Below are 22,711 nucleotides of genomic sequence, written 5' to 3' on the forward strand. Positions count from 1 at the left end.
GCTATTTTTGCATCATTTAGTAAAATTGGCCAAAAACGCTGCAAGGTGTCCCTAAATTTATTCCAATGGGGACCATATGTGGCAACAAGTCTGGGATGGAACTGTACATTAGCACGCGGTTTCTTGATTAGAAGGTCATTGCGATTAGTCTTAAGGGCCCTATAATAGGCTGACTTTAGGAGTTTATTTGGGTAGCCTCTAGCTTTTAATCTCAATTTCAAATCCAACGCCTCCTTTTTAAATGTATCTGTATCACTGCAATTTCTCCTAAGGCGCAAGAATTGTCCTATGGGGACCGCAGATTTCTGTGAAGCTAAGTGGGCACTCTGATAGTGTAAGAGCGTGTTGCCCGCAGTGCTTTTTCTGAATGTGGAGGTTGAGATGTTCTCACCCTCCCTCCTAATTCGAACATCCAAAACCTCTAATTCCGTATCACTTGACTTGTAGGTCAAAAAAATATTGTAAGAATTACTATTCAAACGAGATACAAAACGATGGAGATCCTCCAGGGACCCTGTCCAAAGAAAAAATACATCATCCACATAGCGCATCGTAATGTGGGCAGCAGACACCAGAAAATCGCAATGTGGGCAGCAGTCACCAGAAAATCCTAATGTGGGCAGCATACACTAGAAAATCGTAATGTGGGCAGCAGACACCAGAAAATCGCAATGTGGGCAGCAGACACCTGAAAATCGCAATGTGGGCAGCAGACACCTGAAAATCGTAATGTGGGCAGCAGACACCTGAAAATCGCAATGTGGGCAGCAGACACCTGAAAATCGTAATGTGGGCAGCAGACACCTGAAAATCGCAATGTGGGCAGCACACACCTGAAAATCGTAATGTGGGCAGCAGACACCTGAAAATCGCAATGTGGGCAGCAGTGACCAGAAAATCGCAATGTGGACAGCAGTGACCAGAAAATTGTAATGTGGGCAGCAGACACCTGAAAATCGCAATGTGGGTAGCAGACACCAGAAAATTGTAATGTGGGCAGCAGACACCAGAAAATCGTAATGTGGGCAGCAGACACCAGAAAATCATAATGTGGGCAGCAGACACCTGAAAATCGCAATGTGGGCAGCAGACACCTGAAAATCGTAATGTGGGCAGCAGGCACCTGAAAATCGTAATGTGGGCAGCAGGCACCTGAAAATCGTAATGTGGGCAGCAGGCACCTGAAAATCGTAATGTGGGCAGCAGACACCAGAAAATCGTAATGTGGGCAGCAGACACCTGAAAATCGTAATGTGGGCAGCAGACACCAGAAAATCGCAATGTGGGCAGCAGTGACCAGAAAATCGCAATGAGGGTAGCAGTGACCAGAAAATCGTAATGTGGGCAGCAGACACCTGAAAATCGTAATGTGGGCAGCAGACACCAGAAAATCGCAATGTGGGCAGCAGACACCAGAAAATCGCAATGTGGGCAGCAGTGACCAGAAAATCGTAATGTGGGCAGCAGTGACCAGAAAATTGTAATGTGGGCAGCAGACACCTGAAAATCGTAATGTGTGCAGCAGACACCTGAAAATCAAAACGTAGGCAGCAGGTACCAGGTTTTGGAAGTTCCTGGGATGTTACAGTGTTCAATAGTGCACAGCAAATTGGCAGATAGCGCCTAACAAAAATGACACAACAGCAAGGCGGTCAACGCATGTAGTTAAAGTCAACAAACACAGAGAGATAAAATAAGTAGTTAGTAGAATGTAAAGGTGTTTGGGAAAGTTGCTCAAACATCTAGTTTATAAGGTTAGGTTTTATGTTTTATAAGCACAGACCCAAGTATTAGCTGCCTTCACTGGTATTAGAAATGGGTTCGCAAAGTATTTCATAATATGTCTGTATGTCTGTATAACAAACTGTAGTCACCTCGGATATCCTAGTAGGATGTATGTTATCATATGTATCGCTCTTGATATTGGAAAATGTAATAAAGATTATTGAAATAAAAAAAAAAAAACGTAGGCAGCAGAAACTAGAAAAAAAATGCACCTGTTAAAAAAAAAACAATTCACTTACCTGACAGAAGTCTTCTCCTCTCCCGGCATCTGGCTCGCAGCTCCCCGAGTCCTCCTGCAGCACATCTCCCGCGCTGACAGGCAGAGTGCAGGGCTACGGCAAGATGGCTGCCGAAGCCCTGTACTAGAGACACAAATAGTCTCCAGTGTAGGGCTTCTTCGGCGGCCATCTTGCCGTAGCCCTGCTCTGCCTGCCGGAGACTATGCAGGCTGCTGGAGCGGGGCTGCGGGGAAAGAACTGGCGCATCGTCTATTAGACGCTGCGGCCAGTTGAGCACCTTGCTGGAAGGTCCAGAGCAGCGCTCCCCCTACGCACAGTGAGCGGGCCCCAGAGCAGCCCCGGGCGCCCTGCGGCTGAGGGGGTCGCATCCCCGGTAGGTACGCCGGTGCACCATTCTATACTGATGATTTCGGTTTAGAGATTGATGTTCAAATCTAACATAGATGGGCTACTTAAAGCCTTCAGCACAACACGGCTTTCCTTCTGACAAAAAATGAACACCTAATCATCAGGAAAAGAGTATCCCTTTTACTTGAGGTGTGAGTACACTATAAAGTCCTGCCCTCTTTGCTGTGCCATGTGCTTATGTGCAAGGTTTGTCTGATCTCCCAAATGTAAAAATCTCCACACTCCTCAGTACACAGAACTAGCAACTCACCTGTTCTGGAATAATTGTCGTCTTCCATCTTCCAATCTGTGAGAGTCTCTTGCTGGACTTTGTTTTAAAGGTGAGCCCTATGAATGATTACAGAAGAGTAAGACTGAGTTTGGCAACATAAATGCTACAGTACTAGAGGTAGAGGTAGTATGAAAGTGAACACTCGCAAACACAAAAGTACTATGCTATTATTTATTCAGATAAATTAACCTTCATATTTTATCCATTTACATTTCTATAAGTTAGAACTAATAAAGTGTAATTAAGTAACTGCTTGAAAACAATGTTTTATTTTGCTACATAATACAAAAGTTAAAACAAAAAGGTTTAATTTAGACTGGATTATAAAGTTATTCTGTACAAAAAACAGGTATACTCATTCAAATGTCCCTTACCTCGTGCGTAGCCCGCCGCTCCTCAATATATGCCATAAACTGTGAACTTAAACTGTCCCCTTTGGATTGCCTTACATCTTCATCCTCTTCTTCTGTAGCATAGCTATCTATGTAATCAATCTGATCCAGGTCATGCTCTGCTGGAAAAACAAAACAAAACACCCATCTTAATGCCTGCCCTAGTGGAGTGTTCTATTTGTTAACAACTTTTCCTAAGCTAAGTACCTACCTACTCCATTAGCAATGACTACACTGCCCCGAGATTCCTGGACATTGTCTCTCCGCAACCTCGGATCTTTGCTGGGATCTGCTGTCCGCATAGGAAGGTCTGTGAATTCATCTGTAGTCTTAATTGAAGAGAACAATTAATATATTCACTATCCAATTTCTAAAGCAATTCTCCAATTAAGCTTCTGTAAATTAGTATAGGTGTACAGTTAAGAAGACAGTCTTAAATAGCGCATCCTGCGCAGGTGCAGTAAGAGAAACCTCGCATTGTGCCTGCGTAGCACGCGCTTCACGAAGATAGCGCGTACAAGGATGCGTGTAGCCAGGGAGAGTCGGCTACACCAGAGGACAGTCTAGGACTGGCAGGGGCACAGGACGGCTGCATGGGGCTTGGGGAAGCCCGAGGTAAGTATTTTTTTTTCACAGTTAAGGTTCACGTTAAAAAGTAGCATGTCAAAACTTCCAAAAGAAAAAAGTTAAACTAACAAATTTCACCTATCCAGTACTACAAACAGAAAAACACCTTGTGTAAAAATGTTAATTTTTAAAATTACTGTTAAGAGTCTACAGTGTAAAGCTATAAAACAACCATGGATAAACTGATAAACCTCATTAGAATCACTTTAGGTGACAATTTACCTATAATCATTGTACAGATGTGATGTTGGGTTAACTTTATCCTACATAAAAAGGGGGGGGGGGGGGGGTGAGCAGAAGGTGCCCCACACCACTGAAACATGACAATCTGCAAACGTTTTTCCATGTTGAGATTTTTGAAAAGGGATGATGTTGGGAGAATAAGCAAACTTAATTCTTGTATGAACAATGCCAGTTGCCTGGCTGTCATGCTAAACTTAATGCTGGGGATACATGGTACATTTCTGTACCGTGTATCGACCAGCTGAATATTATCAGCTGGCCGGATCAAGCCGCTCGACTCCCGCCAGCTCGATCCCTGCCAGTGGACAATGGGCAGGGAATCAAGCGCTGATAAGGAAGCGCCGGCGGGGACGAGCGGTAATTGATCCGCGCGGACGCGGCTGGGGTCGATCCGGCGGCTAATCGGCTGCGGGATCGACCCGTGTATTCCCAGCATTAGGCTTTAGTTGTTTGAGCCAAGCAATTGCAACAAGCATGGAGCCAGTGCAGTCAGGGCTAGTTCACATTGAGGCAATTCTTCAGCGCTTTGCTGATCACTGGCGATCAGTAAAGCGCTGCTACAATGTATCCCTATTGATACATTCACACTGCAGCAGTTGCGATTTAGATCAATCGCAAATGCGCTGCATGCAGCGTTTTGGGGGCGATTGCTCTGTGATTTCTGTTCTATTGAACGGGATCCGTAAGCGCAAATAACGCTGAATTGCAAGGTTTTGCCCACAAAACACGATCACGGAGCCGAACGCGATAGCGGACAAAGCGGCGGGTGTGAACCAGCAGTTTCCTTTAACTTCAAGCAAACTACCGCAGAACTGTTCAGGATGAGCAATAACATTTTTTGCCAAACTATTTTTAGGAAGTCTGTTTCTTCATAGAAAAAAAAAAAAAAAAAAAAAAACAGTGCCATCATGGATCGTTCATTAATGCAATTGGTTTTTATAAGTCTCAATAAACCACAATTATGAAGTACATGAAAAAAAAAACAAAAAAAAACAACTCGCAATTAGCAGAACCCCCAATACTCTGTTGAAAGAGACAGCTAAAATATTCAAATTACATCATTTCCCTTTCAGTAAATAAGTATAAAGATGATGCAACTCTGAAGACTACAGTGAAAAATCTTACCTCATTCCCAGACCACCTCTTGTCTCCACTGTCAACACTGTTAAAGCCAGAATCCAAAGCACCATATGTGCGACCAGGATAGACATCATCATGGCTAAACAAACACAGATCGTAACATAGTTATTTGGGTTGAAAAGAGACACAAGTCCATCAAGTTCAAACAGAAAATAAAGTACAACACCAACCTGCTCCCTCACATAACCCTGTTAAAGAATGTACCAATTTCAGAATTAAACATTTTCACGTTTTCTTTTCCAAATCCATTATTAATCATTCTAAGCGTTACAGACGTGCTGCTAATCCTCCCTACAGTTTCCAGATATGCAATCTCACTGTCTGATACCCTTCTTGCAGACTAGAACGGACTATTTTTAACAAAAACATTGAACTACTGTTATCAAAGGCATTTTCATGATGTGTTATCCTTGTATGTTAACTTATTCATCCATTGTGCAGCGTTGTGTAATATGTTGGTGCATTATAAATACAATAAATGATAATAATAGGCTCTATTTGTAATACATGAGCTAGCATCCTTGTGAGAACCTCTTGATGCTGTAATCAAGGCCTCTAAATGACATCTATTTATGTTTGCTAAACAATCTATGCATCTCTTTTTGATGTCCAATGTATACAAGCTGGCTGGTCTAACATCTTGTCAGTATACAGGAACGGAGTCTGAAGAAAACCTATTAGCCAAAAGCTTACTCCTTTTCTTCAAAGTTAGCAAATAAATGCCATCATCCAGGTTTTACTGATGGCCAACACAGTACAATACTCTACTGTTTTCTTATTATGTGTTAAAGAAGATATTGCAGCCCACTGTGGCAAGGGGTTAAAGGAGTACTGTAACCTGTTAAAAAAATAATTTTCTTAACTTACCTGGTGCTTCTAACGCCCCCTACACCTCCCCCCGATGTCTTGTGCCCACGCCAGAACAAAAAGATCATCCGGTCCCCACCGCGGCTCGCTTCTGGTTTTTGCAACTTTCATGTTGCAAATAACTGCGGCCTCGCTTCTGCTGATGTCTCCCGGGAGTTCCCTGCACGGTACACGTGGTACTTCTGTTGGATATCTATTATTGCCATGTATCGTTAGCGGTTGCAGGAAGTGGAGATTACCTCCCCCAGAGTGATGATTAAAGCTACAAGTTTTGGCAGAGTGGGGATTAGGTACAGGTTCTTGAACAATTTTTATGGATGTTCATCCTTTACCTCTAGAACCACTAGTTGTCATGTTAATGTAACAAAGCTCCATGTATGTTCTAGGTAGAAGACGTGATGAAGAACCTCTCCCATAGAGAAACAAGATAATGATGAAAACCCAAAACCTATTTCCAAATCAACTACAAAAAAGCAAAAATACCTGAGTTCAGCTTTTAGTAGTCATGATTCAAAAGGAACAAGCACTGCAATTTCTATATCTAAATGATATCTCAAAAAGACATCATATTAAACAGGGAGAATCTCAGAAAGGCTTACTGCAGTGAATTTACCAGCAGCTTGTACTTATTAGCACTTTACCATTTGCTGACTGGCACTTACAGCAGAGTCCATACCATAGTGTGCTTGCAGCATTCAGTGTGTTGTTCATGTGTACTTGCAGCTATAATGTGGCCTGCAGTAAGATGCCATGCATATGGTCATCAATGGTGACCAGGGCTGCAACCTCTATATGCACAATTGATGAATCTTGAAGCATTCATTGCCCATTTACACTTACTGCATGAATAATTTTACAGCTTTAAGTTCACAACCTACCAAGGTCTTCGGTCATACTCTGGTAAGTCTGAAGCATTCTTGCAAGCTTCTATGTTTAGGTATTTAAAAATATGGATCTTGCCTTTGATGCAAATCTATTTGGATGGAAGAAAAACAAATTACAAGGATATATAAAAAAATACAATTATATAAGAGATCTTTGGACCAATTTTTACCAAAGATTTTTTTAAACATTTAAAGTGAACCCAAGTTAAGTGTGATATGGAGGCTGCCGTATTTTTTTCCTTTTAAGCAATACCAGTTGCCTGGCTATCCTGCTGATCCTCTGCCTTAAAGGGCTTGTTTCCACTGTTGCGACGCGATTTCGCCGGCATTCCGACACTTGTAAAAACGCATGCGGATGCGTTTCCACATGCGTTTTTACCCGCGATTTCGCGTGCGATTTCGCATGGCAGGGTGCCATGCGAAATTAACCATGACACTGCCAGGGCAAAATAAAATTGAAAAAGGTGCGAAATCGCACGCGAAATCGCACGCGAAATCGCGGGTAAAAACGCATGTAACAAACGCATGCGTTTTTACTATTAAATACATTAGCGGCGATTCGCATGCATTCCACTCGCAGGCGAATTCGTTGGCTCTTTTGTGCGTTTTTTTACCGCTGAAAAAAACGCACCTCAACAACGCTACAGTGGAAACAGGCCCATCCACTTGCATTACATGTGCGAATCTGCATGCATTGGACGCATGCGGATTCGCGATAGTGGGAACGAGCCCTAATACTTGTAGCCATAGACCCTTAACAAGCATGCAGCAGATAAGGGGTTTCTGACATAGTAAGAACTGACTAGATTAGCTGCGTGCTTGTTTCTGGTGTGATCCAGACACTACTCAGAATCAGATTTTATTTTGCCAAGTACAACAGTGGATTGTACCCGGAATTGGTTTTGGCTCATATAGGGTTGTTGATGAAGAAACAAGAAATAGCATACAGTTAACCTCCTTGCCGTTCTGATTCTTTCCAGATTTTAGGGTCTAAAAGCGTTGCAATTTTTTCCACTCTTTCAGACCCTAAAACCTGAAAAAAATCATTCTGGCAGGGAGATCTGCAGCAAAATAAAAAAAATGTACCATTCTGGGCTCCTGTGCTGCAGTTTTCTCTTTACCCACAAGATGGCGCTAATATACATATAAAAGAACTTCTCTATATTTCTCTAATATAGAGAAGTTCGTTTTCAATATTAGCCCCTCCCCCGATGACGTCACGCTGCCACAACCGCTCTGCTGCCACCACCACGGCTCCGCTGCTCCAACTGGCTGCCGGGTCCCCGGAAGAATAGCGGGGACATGGGGGATCCCGGCAGCCAGGGAAAGACCCCACACTGCCGGGGAGAGAGGCTGGAGTCCCGCTGCGCAGCGAGATCGCGTGCGGGACTCCACAACTAAAAGGTAAAGCTCTGCAATGCCTACCCCGACCTGAGCTCGGGATCACCGCTAATAGCTTCTTTTTTCTACCCTGAGCTCAGGTCGGGAAAACCGGCAAGGAGGTTAAAGAGACACTGAAGCGGAAAAAAAATTATGATATTATGATTTGTATGTGTAGCACAGCTAAGAAATAAAACATTAAGATCAGATACATCAGTGTAATTGTTTCCAGTACAGGAAGCGGTCAGAAACTCCAGTTGTTATCTCTATGCAAAAAAGCCATTAATCTCTACGACTTTCAAAGTCAGGGAGAGGGCTGTCTTCTGACTTTTATTATCTCAACTGTAAGTAAAGTTTTCTTTTTATCTGCCAGAGGAGAGGTCATTAGTTTACAGACTGCTCTGAAAGAATAATTTTGAATGCAGAGTGTTGTGTAATCTGCACATATTAGAGGATGATGCAATGTTGGAAAACACACTATATACCTGAAAATAAAAATATGAGAATATTTTCTTTGCTGCTAATCTTCTAGTAATTATTCATAGTACACAACCAATTCATTATATCATATTTTTTTTCGCTTCAGTGTCTCTTTAAGCATGGAACATACATAGACATGGGACAAGCATACATAGGACAACATTACAGCTTGTGCGTACAATTAAGCAGAATACAGCATCGCATACAGTTAAGTATGGTACATACATATAAACAATAAAAAGCAAATAGAGCATTACAGCATACACATACAGTTAACGTAATACAAGCATAGCAAAGCATACACTGATAGTAGGAACAAAAAAGAGTGGGACTGGAGAAGCATCCTGAGAGCTGATATGAGCGCTGCCATTTTCGGCACTGGACGCTACACAGAGACACGCTCCCAACAAGACAGGTGCTACCGATTGTCCATGAAAGTAGAGAGAAAGCCAAATAGATCAGTAATACTGCCAGGTAAGTAGTATGGCTTAAAAGAAAATACATATGCAGTCTCCATATCACTCTCACCTCGGGTTCACTTAACCTCCTTAGCGGTAACCCCGTGCTACACACGGGGTAGCCGCCGCGGAGGATCACATGGCCCCAGGACTTAAAAAAACAAAGAAACTGGTGCAATACGCTTTAGCTAGCGGTTTGCTAGCTAAGCGTATGCACAAAGTTGCTCCGGTCCCCCGCGATCGCCCGCAGTTATTTCCGGGATACGTACCGCCCAGCGTTCCCACGCAGGCGCAGCCGCCCAATCGGCTCCAGGCAATGGCGGCGATCGGGATTGCGGCTGACGTCATGACGTCAGCTCGGATCGTCGCCATAGCAACGCCGGAAGCCGATTGGGAAACTGCGCTCTTCGTGGGATCGTGGCGAGGTACGTATAGTCGGCGGCGATCGGCGGGCATGGGGGGGACCGGAGCAACCTAAAGCATACGCTTAGCTAGCGAAATGCTAGCTAAAGCGGCAAAAAAAAAAATTGGGGGTCAAAAAAACCTCCCGGCGGACGCAGAGTCAGAAACTGCGTACCGCCAAGGGGGTTGAAAGAGAGACAATGAAAGAAAAAAAAGTGATAGTGAAACTGCTAATACATACACATCTATAAACTAGTACAAGCAACAGCTTTAGGCTGTGTTCCCACTTGAGCTGAGAACAGACATTTTTTGTCCATTCTCTGCTCACCACAAAACGGTCAGTGAACAGGTCCTATTTCATATACAGGAGCTGTTCACGATTCTCAACCTGATATGGATGCATTTAATCTGTTTCAGTAAGCGGGCCACACTTCTGTGCAGTCCACGAAATTCTCGACAGGCAGATGCATTCCCCATATAGCCTACTGAGTTAACGCATCAGCCCTGCGGTACAGCCAAACCACAGGAAACCATTAGAGAGGACACTACACTGACCGCTCCCAATGGCCACACAGGATCCAGCTTCATAAGCTGCAGATGAGAACCAAGCCTATAAAGCTTCATCTGTTTGACAAAAACCTATGATCAAGGCTTCCACCCAATGATGTTCACTGTGCAAACAGCAATCTACAAGTAACTACACTTTTGTACCTTGCGATCACTCTATTTTATCTTGCTATCACCACATCATACATTTTAGGATGTCATGAACACACCTGAGCTGGAGGGGACTGCAGAGGATTGTTATCTAAGACGATGGTCTGGAGGTGACGTAGGTTTCGATAACACACTGGGATACTGGTGACTTTGTTACAAGAAAAATCCAACCGAACTAAAGGCAAATCTGCAAGTTCTGAGAGAATAAAAACAAAAAACAGAATGAATGAATGAATGGTTACTGAATCTAATACGCCAAAGCCTTCTACTTCTTTGAAGCAATTTTTATGTAGAGGTTATTGTGGTTTTGTGACTAGTGCTCCAAAAGCTTCTAGAGATAAAAGCTGTAACAAATACACAAAAATCTTTGGTAGGCTTTTCATTCAAAATGCCATATCACAAAGCAGACCATGAAGGACAGAAAACATATGTTCTCTACTCCCTGTAACATGTATTAAAATGTATTGTCTATCATGTACTATAGTATGAATTTCGTACATTTTGTCACATTGCTGATTGTTTATGTATGTATCACTTTCACAAAACACAGACATATGTACATTTAACTTAAATTGATGGACATTTAAAAAGCTTTAAGAGTAAGAACACCAATATTGGCAGAAGAAAAATGCAGATAGGACAGAAACTGTACAAGAAACAATTTTTAATTCACGTGCACAAAAATCGAAACAAAAAACTAACACTTTAAGACAATTAAAATATACTACAGTTTCCTTCCTGTTTTAATAAGAAAAGGAAAATTAAAAACAGATCAATGAAGGAATGAAGGAAATGAAACCATTCCATACAACAAGCCTATTTCATATGGATACAGTTTTAGGCATTCACCCTTATCCCTGCAAATGCTGGCTGCAACTACCCACGTTTTCATTTCTGCGTTTAGCAATTTTCCATTTCCAGTTTTCTTTATATTCTTTTTTTGTGTGCGCTTTTTGTACAAGATTTTTTATTCATACCAAGGAAGTTAATTTACATGTTAACTTCAAAATCACACACAATTTTTCAGCATTTACACTATGTGTAAATTTCATGTGAAAAATGGGATTTAAAAAAAAAAAAAAAAAACAGAAGAATAGGAACACTCCCCCTCCCCCCCATTAAAAAAATTAAATTAAAATTCTAAACTATAAACGTGACGTGGGGGGGTGGAGACATTTAATTAAAAATTGGCAATTCCATAATATCCAGTATAGATTATTATTTATTTATAAAGCGCCAACATATTCGTGGCACTGTACAAAGTAAGAAAACAAACAAGGGATACGTAATGATACAGACAATGATATACATCAAATATGAACACTGGTACAAAATACAGAACAGGTGATTACAATAGCAGATGTAACATGATGACTAAAATGTATAAATGTATAACAGACTGCAAGCAATTAAAATAACATTCCAAGACACAAAAGGGCGAGAGTCCTGCCCTTGCGAGCCACTGTCTAAATGAATGGGGTGGAAACAAGAGGTGGGGGAAGTATACAGTATATGTACAGGCAGTGCGTTATTAGGTTATTTAGTGAGGAGTTAATGTAGATGCGAGGTTAAAGAGTGCATGGCCTAAGCTAGAGAATATGCTTGTCAGAAAAGCTGGGTTTTGAGGGAGCGTTGCAGCACTTCCCCAGTAAATACACATAATGGCACAGTTTTTCTCCAATACATACAGGTAATGCGGCAGAATTTCCCATTAGATGTGGAAAACCGTTTCCAGGTGAGAAGCCTACATTTAATTCTACAAAGATTTTACTATTTCCTTAGGCAGAGCTACTAGAAATAAACAGGGCTGTGGAGTTGGAGAAATTTTTGGGTGCCTGGAGTTGGAAAAAAAATGCTCCGACTCCTAATGAATTTAAACTGTAATTAAAATAGAAAATATGATAAAATGTTCTATTTCTCAGATAATAGTCATACATAATTTATATACACAGTAATAGATGTGCTTAGTCCACAAAAATGAAACAAACCAATCAAAAAATAGTTCTTTGTGCTGCTTCAATAAAGCAGTCCCCATATTTTTAAAGTCAGATATACATATCTGATTGTGATTGTATATATGTGTACACAGGAATAAAAAAAAAAAAAAAGATGATATATATTTTTTATTATATGGCTATTGATACATCTTCTCTCTGTCTCTGGGACTCGTGGTGCAGCACGCCGGTGTGTTTACACTCTGGCCTGGGTGGGATGATCCTGCTCCCTGTATGGGTGTCTCCATGGCTACGCTGCGGTGGGCGGCGCTTGGCCGGTGGAGGCTGATGTTCTGGCGTGTGATATGCGCTGTTTCATCTGCGCTTCACACGACTCTCTGCGTCTTACCTCTTCCGGCATTGTGGTCTATGACCACGTGACGTCGCACTGCCGCGGCGAGCCAATGCGCACGTCTCCTCTCCTTTCCGAGGAGGGGGCAGGCTCAGATGGCGGCGTCCATCGGGTTGAGCGGGTGGTCTTGCTTATGGCTGGAGTGTCTTCAAGGGTATGTGCCCCAGTATTCTATTGGTTCCCCCTGATGTTAATGTTCTCTATCAGGTCCGCCTTGTGTCCTGACTTACCTGATTGGCTGTATTGTTTTACAGCCCAGGATTGGCTAGTTTGAATTTGGGTTGGGGTATATATTATGTATGTTGTTGCAACTCATTTAAGCTGTCACCAACTTGAGAAAGGGGCTGCGCCCCGAAACGTCGTTTTCTGTGACTGCTATGTATTATTAATTAAAGAGCATGATACAATTGGATGGTGTGTGTGTGTGTGTGTGTGTGTGTGTGTGTGTGTGTGTGTGTGTGTGTGTGTGTGTGTGTGTGTGTGTGTGTGTGTGTGTGTGTGTGTGTGTGTGTGTGTGTGTGTGTGTGTGTGTGTGTGTGTGTGTGTGTGTGTGTGTGTGTGTGTGTGTGTGTGTATCCAGGACTCGACCCACAAACGGATGTGATATTAATCACTGGTATTTATTCCATTGTTGCAGAAATATATACAGTATAACAAAACAGCATGATGTTTCGGGCATAGGCCCTTTATCAAGTGCTCAAACTTCTGATATGAACAATGCAAGATATATAGACACAACTTAACACACCACACCCAACAATTGGGGGGCGGGCACATGCTTAGTTACTAGTTAACCCTTTCACCTGGGTGTTACTTTTGTGTTCATTGAGCCTAATCTTAATTTCCCTTGTGGACTGACCCGCGTACCCCAAGCCACAGGGGCACTTGATGTAATAAACCACCCCTTAGTGTCACATGTGGCGAAATCTCTCAGTGTGATGGATGCTCCTGTGCGGGGATGATGTACCTCTGGGCCCTTAACCACCCTGGCGTTCTGATTAAATCGCCAGGGTGGCTGCGGGAGGATTTTTTTTAAATAAAAAAAAAACTATTTCATGCAGCCAACTGAAAGTTGGCTGCATGAAAGCCCACTAGAGGGCGCTCCGGAGGCGATCTTCCGATCGCCTCCGGCGCCCAGAATAAACAAGGAAGGCCGCAATGAGCGGCCTTCCTTGTTTTGCTTATATCGTCGCCATAGCGACGAGCGGAGTGACGTCATCGACGTCAGCCGACGTCCTGACGTCAGCCGCCTCCGATCCAGCCCTTAGCGCTGGCCGGAACTTTTTGTTCCGGCTGCGCAGGGCTCAGGCGGCTAGGGGGGCCCTCTTTCGCCGCTGTTCGCGGCGAATCGCCGCAGGGCGGCGGCGATCAGGCAGCACACGCGGCTGGCAAAGTGCCGGCTGCGTGTGCTGCACTTTATTTGATAAAAATCGGCCCAGCAGGGCCTGAGCGGCAGCCTCCGGCGGTGATGGACGAGCTGACCGTCCAGACCGCTCAGGAGGTTAATGATGTTGTTAAAATGCTGGCAGTGGAGGCACGGAAATTTACCTGTCTTAGGGGGACCCAGAAACCTCTGGACTACCCCCCCAGACTGGGGGGTCAGTCCACAAGGGAAATTAAGATTGGGCTCAATGAACACAAAAGTAACATCCAGGTCTTGAAGAAAGCCAGGGATAGGGGAGAGGATATAAACACAGTGTCCCCCCTGGCACGACATTTTGTTGAGTCAAGACATAGCGTGAGCCATTTAAGATGGCAGATATTGGAAGTTGTATCCTTCCAGGAGGGCAAGTCCCACAGAAACATGCTCCTTAGACGTGAGGCCTACTGGATGGAGTGTTTGGGGACTCAATCACCTGGTGGCTTGAATGAAGACTTTAGTCTCAGATGTTTCCTTTAACAGGTAGCAGCTCTTTACCCTTGAAAGGGTTAACTAGTAACTAAGCATGTGCCCGCCCCCCAATTGTTGGGTGTGGTGTGTTAAGTTGTGTCTATATATGTTGCATTGTTCATATCAGAAGTTTGAGCACTTGATAAAGGGCCTATGCCCGAAACATCGTGCTGTTTTGTTATACTGTATATATTTCTGCAACAATGGAATAAATACCAGTGATTAATCTCACATCAGTTTGTGGGTCGAGTCCTGGATGAGAATTTTTTATGTGGACTTTGAAATTGAGAGGTGTGATGGACCCCTCATCCCAGTAGGACTCCGAGATCTGCATGGTAATATCCTGAGGCTGGTGAACTACTCTGCATTGTTATTTATACACATATATATATGTGTATAAATAACATACATACATATACATATATATATATATATATATATATACATATATACATATACATATACATACATATACATATATATATATATATATATATATATATATACATACACACACACACACACACTAACATATACACACACACTAAACAACATCTATGCTGTAAGAATAAAGCCCGATGTGTAGCCGTGTCACTAATAGAGATGATCAATGAGATGGAAATAATTCTGCGTTGATGCTGGTTTATGCAAATGTATGTACTTCCTTTGCTCATGAAATCCAATAATTTGATATGTTAAAATTTGGTTTGGGGACTACAAATTAAAGGGTACCGGAGATGGATGAAAAGAAAAATTGTATTCATACCTGGGGCTTCCTCCAGCCCCCTTCAGGCTAATCAGTCCCTCGATGTCCTCCTCCGCCACCTGGATCTTTTGCTATGAGTCCCGGTAATTCAGCCAGTCAGCGCAGTCCGGCGGCTCCCACAGCCAGGAGCATTCTGCAAAAGTGCTGCGCAGGTGTAGTACACTCCCAGTGGCAGAGTGTGTGCATGCGGGAAGAAGGCCTGACGACTTCAGGCCGAAGTCCTCCGATAATGGAGCCGCCTGCTGGGACCGGGAGTGGATAACCTTATGGCCTACGGTGGGCTGGAGGAAGCCCCAGGTAAGTCACTATTTCATTTTTAACAAGTGCTCAGGGTCCCTTTAACCAGTTCGGCCTATCTGGACGAGCTTCCTCGTCCAATTAGGCACTGCTGCTGCCGCCGGCTGGTGCGTGCGATCGGGCGCGCCCCCGCGTGCGCTCCTGCTGCCCGCCGCTAGCCCCCCGATCAGTGAATGGGAATATAATTCCCATTCACCGATCTAACTTCCCTGCAGAAATACCGACGCTTTCTCTCCAGAGCGCGGTATTTCTGCCCCCAGGAAACTTCTCCCCAGCATTTTAGTTCCTGGATGCGAGATCGTTCGCATCCAGGACTTTTTTCACTGTGGCCATCTTGTGGCCAAATAGTAAACTGCACCTACATACATTTTTAATAAAAAAAAATATATTATTTTACATTTAAAATTAGCAGTTTCCCTCCCACACCAAAAATTACCCACATACACTTTTTTTTATTAAAAAATAAAATAAAAAATACAATTAAAAAAAAAACAAAAAACAACATAAATAGTTACCCAAGGGTCTGAACTTTTTAAATATGCATGTCAAGAGAATATGTTATTATATTATTTAAAATTATAAGCTTATAAATAGTGATGGACGCAAATTGAAAAAATGCACCTTTATTTCTAAATGAAATATCGGCACCATAAATTGTGATAGGGACATCATTTAAACGGTGTAATAACCGGGACAGATGGGCAAATAAAATACATGAGTTTTAATTACGGTAGCGTATATTAATTTCAAACTATAATGGCCAAAAACTGAGAAATAATGAATTTTTTTCATTTCTTTCTTAATCTTCCTGTTAAAATAGATTTAGAAAAAAATAATTCTTAGCAAAATGTACTACCCAAAGAAAGCCTAATTAGTGGCGGAAAAAACAAGATCTAGATCAATTCATTGTGATAAGTAGCAATAAAGTTATAGGCGAATGAATGGGAGGTGAACGTTGCTCAGATGCATGAGATTTTCGGACTGCTGTGCTGAACCGGTTAAAGTAAAACTATTTTTTTCTGAGTTAGAATTGGGAGAGCCAAACCTATGCCATTCTATGAGACCAGAAAATTACAGTACAAATAAAAGAACTGTTTGCTATGCTCAAAGCAAATCCAAGTAAACCTGGGCTCAGCCAGAACTGTTCAACCAGCTACCACCATTACAGCAAAAAAAAAAAAAAACCCAAACAACAATTATAGAACTCAGCTATGTGGTTTTATATATGGCCAGTCATGCGGTCAGGGACTATATGGCACAACAAGTTTAGCATGCCAATTAAGTCTCTAACCAAATGGTTTATTAGTGCTGTTATGCAAATTGTTAGATGTACATATGTATTTAAATTTAACCATAGGAAAAGGTTACCCTGTCACCATTACTCATGTAAACATATAACCATGCTGTTACAGTATATTGAAGGTCTAATAAACTAATAAGCTAGCATTTAAAAAAAAAAAAAAAGCCAATTCAATTTCTTGAAAAGAACCTGAGCTGAGTAAAATTATTTAAAATTCTTAAAAAATTAAATTATTTAAAAACATGTGATTTACAGTACTTTCAAATTAATATTTTATACTTGCCTCACCGTAAGTTCCTCTCAGAAGCTCACCCTTTTCTTCTAAAGGTCCGTACACACGCCGGGCTGGATCGCTCAGAAACAGCCGTATCAGTCTGCCGACAGTGCGTACACACGACGGACTGTCGCTGGAACGCCCACCCAGCGGGAGGTGACGACGGACCCGTCATTGCCTCCAGCCCAGCGTGTGTACGGACCTTTACTATGATTCCTTCCAGTTGTCACAAGATTACCATCAACAGTTTGTTATTTGAGGCATGGGTGTTAAGATTAGTAGTGGAAAGATAACCATTTTGCTTTTGTTTATGTTGAGTTTAAGAAAACAGTAGGACATGAATGAGGAAATTACACTGGAGACAGTCAGAAACACAAGCTGTTGCACAGGTCCTGCCAGTTACAGGACGTACATAAACTGTAATCTTTGTAAACGTATGTAAAAACGGTGTTAAAAGGGAACCTAAAATGAGAAGTATATGGAGGCTGCCATATTTATTTCCTTTTAGGGCTCGTCTCTACTTGTTTTTCTGCATGAGTTGTCGGACAGTTTTGCATTGCTGTCAATTGTTTTTCGGCATGTGAAAACCGCATTCAAGTGTGAACTAGCCTATTGATTACCATTGGTTGCAGATTTCTTGTGCAGAAAAAGCACAGAAAAATTGACGAGTGTAGACAGCCCCTAAAACAGTACCCGTTGCTTAGCAGTCCTGCTGATCCTTCTAGCATCTATAGTGTCTGAATCGCTCACCTGAAACAAGTATGCAACAAATCCAGTCAAAAAAACTGATCTGCTTGCTTGTTTAGGATCTGTGGTTAAAAGTATTAGAGGCAGAGGATCAGCAGGACTGCCAAGCGACCGGTAGTTATTAAAATTAAATATGTCTGCTTCCATAATCCTCTCACTTCAGGTTCCCTTTAAAAAGAGAAACTCCAGTGAAAATAATTAAAAAGTGCTTGATTTTTACAATATTTATGAATAAATGATTTAGTTAGTGTTTGCCCATTGTAAAATCTTTCCTCTCCCTGATTTACATTCCCATTTAAACATCACATGGTGACATTTTTACTGCTGGCAAATGATGTCAGTGGAAAGCGATGCGGTTTGCTTATTTGGCAGTTGGAAACAGCTGGAAACAGGGGGTATAGCTAGCCGTTCCCCCCCTGGTCCAGTAGGTGTTCTGTGAATCATGATAGAGTAAAAGGAGATTTAAATTGATTAAATAAGGGGGTACTGACATTATAAAAAGTGATCTGAGAGGGAGAGCACTATTAGGTTTGCTGGAGTGCTTGCTGTTGCTGTATTAATAATAATCCGAACATTTGTATAGCGATTTTCTCCTGTCTGACAAAGCGCTCAAGAGCTGCAGCAACTGGGACGCGCTCAAGAGGCCACCCTGCAGTGTAAGGGAGTCTTGCCTTGAACTCCTTACTGAATCGGTACTGACCCTAGCCAGGATTCGAACCCTGGTAATATTTAATAAAGGAGCCATTATACAAGTTACAACCTTTTTAAAAGTACATTTTGTATGCTGTAACTGAGGTACACAGGACATTAGGTCATGGAATACATCCTGAATGCCTATTAGAGTGCTTTCCAAGTCTACTATTTCATCAAAAACAAACCACAAAAAAAGTATTTTTTGGGCATTGAATAAATAAGCAGATATAGCATAAGTAAACAATGAATGTCAGAACAACAGACTGAAGTGTCATCTAAGAGTGTGGACTGTAAATTCCCCCTGCATTAATCAGGAATGACATTACTACTATAGTGAGTTTAAGAAGCTGGCCTTACAGCCTGCTTCTGTGCTGTTCATCCCAAGCCAGCATAGTTTACTCATTGCTCAGAGGACATTCCAGCAGAAGCAATTGTGCAATGTACTCCATACTTTTCTAAGAATCTGTGAAAGACAAAGGGTACTCTATATTTACCACAGAAGGTTTCATAACTATGACATGAAAATACAGTACATAAAATGCAAATTAGCTGCAATTTGGGTTGAGAAAAACTGGTGAAATTTTATTGGATAATGCTGGAAGTTGTTTTTAAAACATTTGTTTTAACAATTTAGTCTGAATGATTCAAAGTAAAATTGTGATGGCTCAAGTGTTCCCTCAAATATAACAATGGTATAATCACACAAAAAAAGCATGCAAAATTCCAAAAGTATCAATGTTTCATAATCGTTGTATACATTGATTAGTTACTCAATATGTCCCAACTTGACTTTATCTCTGTCAACCTGGACGTTACCACATTTTCACCTAGTTTGATCTTAGGTGTAAGTGAATCTTACAAGTATTAAATGCTGCAAACCCGACAGGGCTGCCACCTCTTCCGCCTTATTCGTCCTAGCCCCTTGCGATACAAATTACTAAGATTGTTAACATTAAAAGGTATGAAGTGGGTAACCTAGTGTACTTTTTGGACTGTCACACCTAGGTTTAGAGGACAAAAACAAGGTGATAAAGAAATATACTAAACATGGTGTGTCCATGGTGCAGGGTCGTCTTATGGACCTTCTCTCCCCAGTTATGTCCGCCTTGTGCCTTCCGTGTACCTCTTGTTTCCTCCTCTGTCTCCCAGCGTCCCCTGTGCCCCAGTGTCCTCTGATGTCCTCATTCCTATGTCCCTTCTTCTCTGTCCTCTGATGTACACATTTGCCGTATTTTTCGGACCATAAGATGCAAATGTGAGAAGAAAAAGTAAGGGCGTCTTATGGTCCAAATATAGCATGGGGAGGCAGGGTTGTGGAGTCTGAGTCGGAGTCGAGGCAATTTTGGGCACCCGGAGTTGGAGTCGTGGTTTCATAAACTGAGGAGTCGGATAATTTTTGTACAAAATCCACAGCCCTGTTAAATATTAGACTAAGGAGTCGGAGTCGGGGCCATTTTGGTTACCCGGAGTCGGAGTTGGAGTAGTGGTTTCATAAACTGAGAAGTCGGAGTTGGAAGATTTTTGTACCGACTCCACAGCCCTGTGGGGAGGGTCAGGAGTGCCCAGCTTTACCATGGACTACATGGGCCATCATCAGCACAGTGTTGAACCTGGTGCGAGCACTGTAGGGGGTATCATTACCTAACTACAGGAAAGGAAAGGACATCTGTGGCGATTCAGCGCATCTCCACGCTATGAGGAAGAACCAGTAACTTAAAATGTGTTAATTTCGATGGACTTGGAGGTGGGACCACTGCTCCGTCATAAGGCCAATCACTGCACAGTCACTGCACAGTGATTGGCCCAATGACAGAGCTGTTGTCCTGCTTCCGAGACCATCAGGGCCAGTCAAATGAAAACATTATTAATTACATGCTCTTCCTCCATAGCGAGCAGATGTGCTGCATCACTAACCCCCCTCCCACTGCGGCTCTGCACTGTATATAGCGGGATGGAGACTAGGCTGACAAATGAAGCACCACCCCAAGGCCGCAGGCAGAGAGCACAGGACTCGGGGCAACAGAGGCTGACAAAGAGCCGCCTCAGGTGAAGAGTCTTGCTGCTTTGCAGGGAGCCTGGATCATGACGTCAGCCTCACATTCTATCCCTATCTCTGGCAGGGGACACAAGCAGAGGGCTGTTTGAAGCAGCTTCAAATCACTCACCCCGTCCCACTGCTCGTCTCTGCTTTATTTATGGTCACACTTCACTCTCCTCCCCTCCGATGTATATACAGAAGCACGTAGCATCACTGATTCCTAATAGCAGGACAGTGACTCTGCTTCTACAGACATCAGAAGGGAATGGAGCGTGACCAGATATAAAAGCAGAGACAAGCAGCGGGACATGGGTGAGCGACATGCAGCCCTCTGATGCTTATGTCCCCACCATAGAGAACGAGAGGCTGACGTTATGATCCAGACTCCCTGCAAAGTGACAGACACAATGCAGCTGGGGCAGCTCTGGATCAGCCCCTGTTGCCACTGCCCACAGCCTTTGGGCAGTGTTACATTTCCCTGCTTCCTCTGTCATTCTTGCAGGGGATTAGAAATACCACAGAACTACTGCAAGAGCCTGCTGCACATGCTCTATACTTTAAAGGCTCAGATGCAAAGTAACCTGTGCAAACTTAATTTGGGCAGATCATATCAGACTTACAACTATACCTATCTGTCATGAAAGGCACAGCAGTTGAAGTAGAAAAACTGCATTCATTTCTTTATGACCACTTCACAAATATGCCTTGAATCAAAAAGTGTTTTTGTGTAAAGAAGTATGTGATGTTTTTTTTAAAAATCTTATCAACGCATCTGCAACTGAAACACATTTTTAAACTTAACCTATTCTTTACAAGTAAATCCTAAAAACCCAAGCAATGAGCTTAGAGATCTGCTGGCCCATCATGCACTTACACTCAGTCATATAAGGGGACAGAATATAGTAGACCAGCTTGGGGGGGGGGGGGGGGGGGAGCTCCACAAGATGCCCCTGCACCATGGACGCACCAGGTTTAGTTCCCTGCCCCCCTCCCCTGGTGTTTGACCTCTAAATCCAGGGGTGTAATGTTCCGGAGCTTCTTATAGTCTGAAAAATATGGTACATAGCAGCTACGCAGCTCTGATCTGAGGAAGTAGCCTTTTGGGAGCAAACTACCATCAGGCGGGGGGCATTGCACCAGACTGCCACTTCACAGCTGCTCACTTCTCGCTTCTTAACCTCCCTGGCGGTCTATTAAAACCGCCTAGCGCTAGCTACATGATAGCTGCTGTGCAGCGGCATCCCCCCACCCCTTCCGATCGCCTCCAGCAATCAGAGCAAACAGAAAATCCCGTTCAGAACGGGATTTCCTGTTTGGTTTCCCCCGTCGCCATGGCGACGATCGGGATGACGTCACGACGTCATGACGACAGAGGAAGTCCCGATCCACCCCACAGCGCTGCCTGGCACTGATTGGCCAGGCTGCGCACGGGGTCTGGGGGGCCCCCTCTAACGCGGCGGGTAGCGGCGAATCGCCGGCGATCGAATTGTGCGCGCAGCTAGCAAAGTGCTAGATGCGTGCAAAAAAAAAAAAGTGTACAAATCGGCCCAACAGGGCCTGAGCAATCCTCCGCGGCGGCTTAGCCGCCAGGGAGGTTAATAGCAGCTGATGGTTTTGAAGGTGGGACCATGGCTCTGTCATTGGGGCCAATCACTGAACTCCTTTGTTACTGAGGGAGTGCAGTGATTGGCCCCAATCTTATTTCTGCAAGGTGGTAGGGCTACACACTGGAACCCGGCTGGCATGGGGCTCCGTAAATGTTATTAAACAGATGACATGCTGGGGGATTCACATTGGCAATGACAGGCTGGGATGGCGAACAATCTAGGGTGCCAAAAGCAGATGTCATCTTAATATAGCTTTAAATTCCTAGGTGTTTGTAGTGATGAAATGCCTTTTATATTCATACTATATTCATACTTTTAATCAACAAGATTGTTACATGCAAATTAGAAAAGTCACTGTCGAAGCGTGGAGTCATTGAAATTTTAATCAGAGGATTTTGTACCAACTCCGCAGCACTGATATTGTGGGCACAAAATTCAATAACGCAAATGTTAACTTTT

The 22,711-nt window shown here is 43.0% G+C and overlaps 1 protein-coding gene across 8 annotated transcripts in view; it reads right to left on the reverse strand.

The window, feature by feature from the left end:
• LRCH3 (leucine rich repeats and calponin homology domain containing 3) overlaps positions 1-22,711 on the reverse strand; it is a 189,886-nt gene that overhangs the window by 60,244 nt on the left and 106,931 nt on the right. For 7 of the 8 annotated variants that reach the window (XM_068281290.1, XM_068281293.1, XM_068281291.1 and 4 more), the window contains 6 exons: positions 10,353-10,489; positions 6,851-6,945; positions 5,091-5,184; positions 3,307-3,424; positions 3,078-3,217; positions 2,683-2,759 (listed from right to left, as the gene is read on the reverse strand). In XM_068281290.1, coding sequence (XP_068137391.1) covers positions 2,683-2,759; positions 3,078-3,217; positions 3,307-3,424; positions 5,091-5,184; positions 6,851-6,945; positions 10,353-10,489 — 661 coding nt within the window. The remainder of the gene's footprint in view (positions 1-2,682; positions 2,760-3,077; positions 3,218-3,306; positions 3,425-5,090; positions 5,185-6,850; positions 6,946-10,352; positions 10,490-22,711) is intronic. The other variant, XM_068281286.1, reaches the window with a different exon arrangement.

Source organism: Hyperolius riggenbachi, chromosome 4 (assembly GCF_040937935.1).
Source record: "Hyperolius riggenbachi isolate aHypRig1 chromosome 4, aHypRig1.pri, whole genome shotgun sequence".
Taxonomy (NCBI): domain Eukaryota; kingdom Metazoa; phylum Chordata; class Amphibia; order Anura; family Hyperoliidae; genus Hyperolius; species Hyperolius riggenbachi.